Below are 5,924 nucleotides of genomic sequence, written 5' to 3'. Positions count from 1 at the left end.
CATCTCTTTTTATTTCACAATGTAACCTATCTTCTGTCTCTCTTTTACTCATATCTTACATATATAATGATTTCACCGCTTCACTCTCGTGCAAATTTCCAACGTCGAGCGCGCGTATAGAAGTATAACTTCAAAATTACAGTTAGTTTTCGACTTCTGGTCTATACTCACATTTAATTCCTAAAGAAGTAAAATATTGTACGTATACAGGCCCAAGTAGTGACTCAAAATTCGCTAAATACTTTATACAAGAAAGCAGGAAATATTGACAAAAAAATATGATTTTAATACAGAATAAAACTATTGTATTTAAATATTTATTTTAGACGTTTTTAAATTTACATATTTTTAAAAAAATTCTTAATGAATCTCAACACAAGTCCAAATTTTCGCATACTTCCTCAGGAGTATGTTCGTGGAGCTGGCCATAGATTCTGTCAACTTTTGGGAGCAAATTATGTTCACAATATTCTCTCAAGTCACCTGGTAAAACACCGCATAATGTGTCTGCGTCTCTTTCAACTTCGTCCTATAATAACATAAAAACGGTAATTTTAATTTAAAGTTTAACTTTATAAATTTAGACTATTTAAATTTTAATTTAGACTTATTTTAAATTCTTCACATGCAAAATAAAGACCTTAAGTTATCTTTATTAGATAGAATCAATGAAAATTAACAAAAAAATACAAATTTAATTCTGAATGACAAATTTGCGTCAAACAATTCTCCCCTACTCAACCTATTTATTTAAAGTGTAAACACATGCCACACTCTATAGTGTAAACACATACCAAAAATTGAGAAAGGCACTCTGCGGGAACAACTATGGTCATAAAATAATATAATAAATTTGTGGAAGTTTTGAAAAACAAGTTTTCAGCGTTTTATTGTTATATATTTGTAACTTCTTACACACAGATTTTGTTTTATTCAAAATATGCACGTAATATTGCATGTTTTAAATATATTTTAATTATTAGTAATAAAATTGATTATTTTAATGCCAATTCATACAAAATGTATGTAAAACAAAATTTTTACTTATGACTACTAACTAACTTTTCAAACTAACAAAATTTTCACTTACAGACACACATTTGATAACTATAGTGTTACTTATAAAACTTACCAAGGGTACTCTGTCTTCTACTAAATCCTTGATAACAGTGGTAAATAATATACAGTTGTCGCAATCAAATCTGTAGAAAGAAACGACTTTTTCTATTAATTCAATTAACTTAATTTCGTAGACTTTATTTTTTAAAATATTAAGCTTATTAAGATTATTATTATTGAGGTCTAAAAATGTTGTAAAAGAAACTCAGTCCACAATAAACAATTTTCGAAATAAAACTAACCCGGCTCAAACATTTTTTCTTCCAAACCCTAAAAAGCTAAATGAATACTTTTTTAATTTTCGTAAAAATACAACGTCTACTATTTTGCCACAACAAGATCACACCCTCTATCTCCAGAATTTAAAAAATGTCTCGAATTCGGTATTTTTAAGACCAGTTGATAATTCTGAACTAACCTAAATAATCAATAGTATCAAGAGCAAATTTGTCTGTAGTACTCATGGATTAATAATAAAAATTTCCCTAAATCTCCCAAAAATATATAAGGAAGTCCTGGTTTCACTAAGTAATGATTACTTTAAAAAAGATATACTTCCAGAGTGCCTAAAGACAGTCATTATTATTCTTTTTTATAGAGGGGATGAAAATCAATGCATGCAACTACAGACCTATTGATTCATTACTAGTAGTACACAAAATTATTAAAAGACTTATAAAAGCCCGACTTTCTATATCATTTCGACTGTATCCTTTCTCGTTGAAAGCAACATTTTATTACAAAGGCAGTTCTGCTTTTTATCTAATAAATGTACCAGTGATTATGTGTTTTTTGTACTACCTGAGGTCTATCAAGCACTGAACAATAATCGTTAAATTGACACTGTTTTTTTGTGACTGCCAAAGCTTTTGATTGTATAAATCACATTTTAATAGAATAACTAATTTCCACGGAATTCGAGGTACTTCTTTAAATTGACTTCAATTATACTTGTAAAATAGGAAACAACTAGTTAGAGCAAATGATACTCACTCTAGTCACAAATGCATTTAAGTAGAGTACCACAAGGTTCAGTATCGGGTCCTCTACTTTTTATTATTTGTATAAATGACATTACCAACTTGAACATTGACGGAAAAATTTTTCTTTTTACTGATGATATCAGTATCATCTGGAGAAACTGTAATATTGCAACTCCTTATGCAACTATATCTTATGATCTACTTGAAATAAGAACCGAATCCGATTTACTCTCCGTTAACATGGATAAAGCAGAAGGATCATCCTAAGAAGGAGCTCTTCAGACCTTGCTTCTCAATAACAGCCAGATCAGTATCGTTGATTCTGTAAAATTTCTTAATATTTTTATAGACAGTAACCTTAAGTTATCCTTTCATATCGATTTGTTAAATAAGAAACTAGCCCCAGGTTGCTATGCAATAAGATTTGTTTCGAACGAGATCAATTTAGCATCCTCCAAAATAACATATTTTTCTTTGTTCAAGTCTCACTTTTGATACGATCTAATTTTTTGGGGTTCTAGTATACTTTTAAAAAGTAAATTTTCAATCGGGCGGACTAAATCTTTAAAAATATATTATTGAGGCAAAAAAATTTTAACGATAAAATTTATTTTTAATAAAACTGGCCAGATTGGCAAATATTTTATTAGCAAGTTGCCTTTTATTTGTACGATTTTTACTTACTCAGGCTCAGGATCATCGGTAGGCTCAGGTTCAGGCTCACGGGTTCTTTGGGCGAATACGGTCAGAACTAAAAGTAAACAATGGCTTTTATTGTTAAAAATTTTTAAAATAAAATAACTCTTATCTTAAAGCATTCTTAAAGTTTTTGTATTTTTAAAATTAAAATAAAATTTGGTACGCTTGTAGCCAGATAATTGGTAGCCAGATACGCCGATACATACAAATAAAAAAATTATAATCAATTTGTTTTTGTTTTGTGTAATAAAAGATATTTTAAGAAGCAGCAGAAAAATATGAAGAATTTAAAAAATGCATGAGATTAGTAAAAGAATTTGTTACCAAAGCAAGAAGGGACAAAAGTACAAAATTAAAAAAAAAGATAAAAACTAATAGTAAAGACAATTAGAATCTGTTTGATCTGAGTTTTAAAATTAATGAATACATTAAACAAGCGAGGCACAAAAATGAAGAGTAAAACTAAATTCTCACAGATGAAAATAAAATAACTAACAAATGGAAAGAATATTTTCAAGAAATATTATAAACTCACTGCTATCAAGAAGAAAATAACCTGTTGCAGTTGTTTGGTTGATTGTTTCCATTTTTATTTTTATTTTTTGTGTTAGGTATTCATTCTTTATTTCATGTTGTGTTTTCTATCATTTAGTTTTTGTTGAAACAAAGACTTATGTACTGTGGCCTGATCATAGTTCATATATTGTAAGCCTCGAAACCGGTAGCCTACAAATTCTACTACCATAAAAAAACTACCTAATATTGTAAGGATTGATTTATCACCTATACACTAGTATTATGGACTCATCATGTGGCAGCTTTATTGAGGAATCACAAAGCACATTTGAAAAGAGCCCCATGATTATATATTTACATCAAACAAATAATAGAAAAATATAGGCAAACAGAAAAAAAATGCATTTGTTGAATATAGACATTAAAAAGGCTTTTGACGCAATACCAAAAACAAAATTATGAAAAAATATAGAGAAGAAAGGTTTTAATAACAAAATGTTAGGGGTATTGATAAGGGAAAAAATTACAACAGCACTTGAATTATGATATCAGTTTAAAAAGAACATTAAAACCCAATAACTACAATTAAGGGCCTGAGACAAGGAGACAAGTCCAACGCCATTTATTCTATACATGGAATGAGATAATTAAAAAATGTACCGTAAAAGTGAAAAAGATGCATGTGCGTTATAGAAATTTAAGATTAAGCATTTCGTCATATTGGCCGAAAATAAAAAATAACTTCAAATTAAATTAGAAATATGCAATAGAGTACTTACAAAAATATTGAATGACAATTAGTAACAATAATACAAGAGTTATACTAATAGGTGAAAATTAGGATAAAAAAGAATGAGAAAATTAAGTCAATATATATAGCCTTGTATTAACCTTTGGTTGCGAGTCGTAAGTTCTAACAAAAGCTCTTGGATGCCCAACCTACGCGTGTAGTGAGGCCTAACATATTGCCAAATTGTTAACAATATCAGCTGCTTATAATAATAATCATCTGCGTTTCTACTGTATATTTGTGGCTTTAACAGTTTTGTGATTTTTTTCGCCTCTTTAAATTGTCTCTTTGGTTTCTGACCGTGAGATACTTAGTACATCCAGTTTGTTACACAAGCGGAATTAAGAACCATTTAGTTTATTATTTATTTTTATCTGTGTACTTTTGACACAGATAAAAATAAATAATAAGTAGTATACAATATTCAAATATTACCAATCAAGGATAATAAAACGGTTATACTGAATAAACATAAAAAATATTTATTGCTTACCGACGCAGAACAAGAGAGTCAAAACCAATGTAGTCTTCATGTTTGAGAATTGTATTTCACAATAATGTGCATCGTCAGTTTGGCTTTATATACAATAAGAAGCCAACCACTTAACAAAAAGGACCACTTGACTGATTACGTTTTTTGTTAGTGTTAATACTCCCCACTGCATTTCTATATTTGTTAGCTTTGATTTCCATAGACGATAAGTGAAGCACTTATTATAACTTAATGAACATTTAAGATATTATAGAAAATTTGATGTTTTATTGATATTAAATCTACATAATAAGTCATCTTATCTTGATTAATTCTACAGTCTGAAAATTTGACTTAGATACGAATAGTACATTAGAAAACTTAAATTATTTTTCAGTAGCTTTTTCGTAAATGTAAAAATTACAAAGTCTACTTATATCATCATCATCATCAGTGACATTACAGCTCGTTATAAGCCAGAGCCTTCTTCAGAATAATCTTCCATTTGTCCCTGTCTCTGATAACAAACTCTTCTACATGCTTTAGCTCTGATGGATTTTAGATCATCCTGTATCTTATCGTGATACCTATGTTTTGGTCTTCCTCTGTCTCGTCTTCCCACTGGTTCTCTTCGGTCGAAAATTTTTCTGATCGTTGCATCTTCATCTTGCCTAATTAGACGTCTTATCGATGGCGGGCTAATTTAATACATTTTACAACGTCAGGTTCCCCAAAACTTCTATATAACTCAAAGTTGTAGCGCCTACAAACCCTGTTCTTGGACTCCTCCATGTATTTTCCTTAGATTTTTTCTCTCGAAATGTTTAAGCAATTCTTTGTCGTTTTGTGCATGTGACCAAGTTTCTGACCCGTATGTTATCACTGGCCTTATTAGTGTTTTATATATGGTAATTTTCATTTTTCTGGGTAGTTTTGGGGCCATCTGTTTCCTCAAGACATAATAACACTTATTGGCAAGCACAATTCTTCTTTAAATTTCTTCGCTGACATTGTTGTCTTTGGTCAGCAACGAGCCCAGGTAGACGAAAGTGTCCACACCTTCCAGTTCCAGATCATCAATTATTAGTCTAAGTATCTAGTTGCCTGATCTAGTACAATACATATACTTGGTTTTCTGTGCGTTTATTTTTAATCCCATTTTCACTGCAGACGCCCTTAATGATCGAATTGCTTTGATCAGAGAATCTGTTGACCTAGCAATAATGTCTATGGCATTCTACAGATTTATTAAAGATGGTGCCATTCGTATTAATATTTTACGCTCGACTTCTAGTGCAAGGTTAAATAAGAGACACGTCAGTCCATCTCCCTGTCTCAGTTCATT

At 30.1% G+C, this 5,924-nt stretch overlaps 1 protein-coding gene across 1 annotated transcript; it reads right to left on the bottom strand.

Annotated features, from left to right (window-relative positions):
- Positions 1–303: 303 nt before the first annotated feature.
- Positions 304–4,724, bottom strand: LOC140452131 (uncharacterized). The gene is made up of 4 exons (XM_072546214.1): positions 4,601–4,724; positions 2,787–2,853; positions 1,133–1,202; positions 304–529 (listed from the first exon to the last, which is right to left on the bottom strand). Exons 1-4 carry the CDS (start codon positions 4,638–4,640, stop codon positions 371–373), a joined length of 336 nt encoding a protein of 111 aa, XP_072402315.1. The 5' UTR covers positions 4,641–4,724; the 3' UTR covers positions 304–370.
- Positions 4,725–5,924: the final 1,200 nt, after the last annotated feature.

The sequence above is a fragment of the Diabrotica undecimpunctata genome, chromosome 10 (assembly GCF_040954645.1).
Source record: "Diabrotica undecimpunctata isolate CICGRU chromosome 10, icDiaUnde3, whole genome shotgun sequence".
Classification (NCBI taxonomy): Eukaryota; Metazoa; Arthropoda; class Insecta; order Coleoptera; family Chrysomelidae; genus Diabrotica; species Diabrotica undecimpunctata.
The sequence above is the reverse complement of the archived record's forward strand: the minus strand, read 5'-3'. Positions and strand labels throughout refer to the sequence as shown.

Coding starts and splice junctions, on each gene's coding strand:
- LOC140452131 (XM_072546214.1), bottom strand. CDS start 4,640: ATGAAGACTACATTGGTTTTGACTCTCTTGTTCTGCGTCG. Junction 2,854..4,600: donor GACTCTCTTGTTCTGCGTCG/GTAAGCAATAAA, acceptor GTTTACTTTTAG/TTCTGACCGTATTCGCCCAA. Junction 530..1,132: donor TAGAAGACAGAGTACCCTTG/GTAAGTTTTATA, acceptor ATGTTATTATAG/GACGAAGTTGAAAGAGACGC.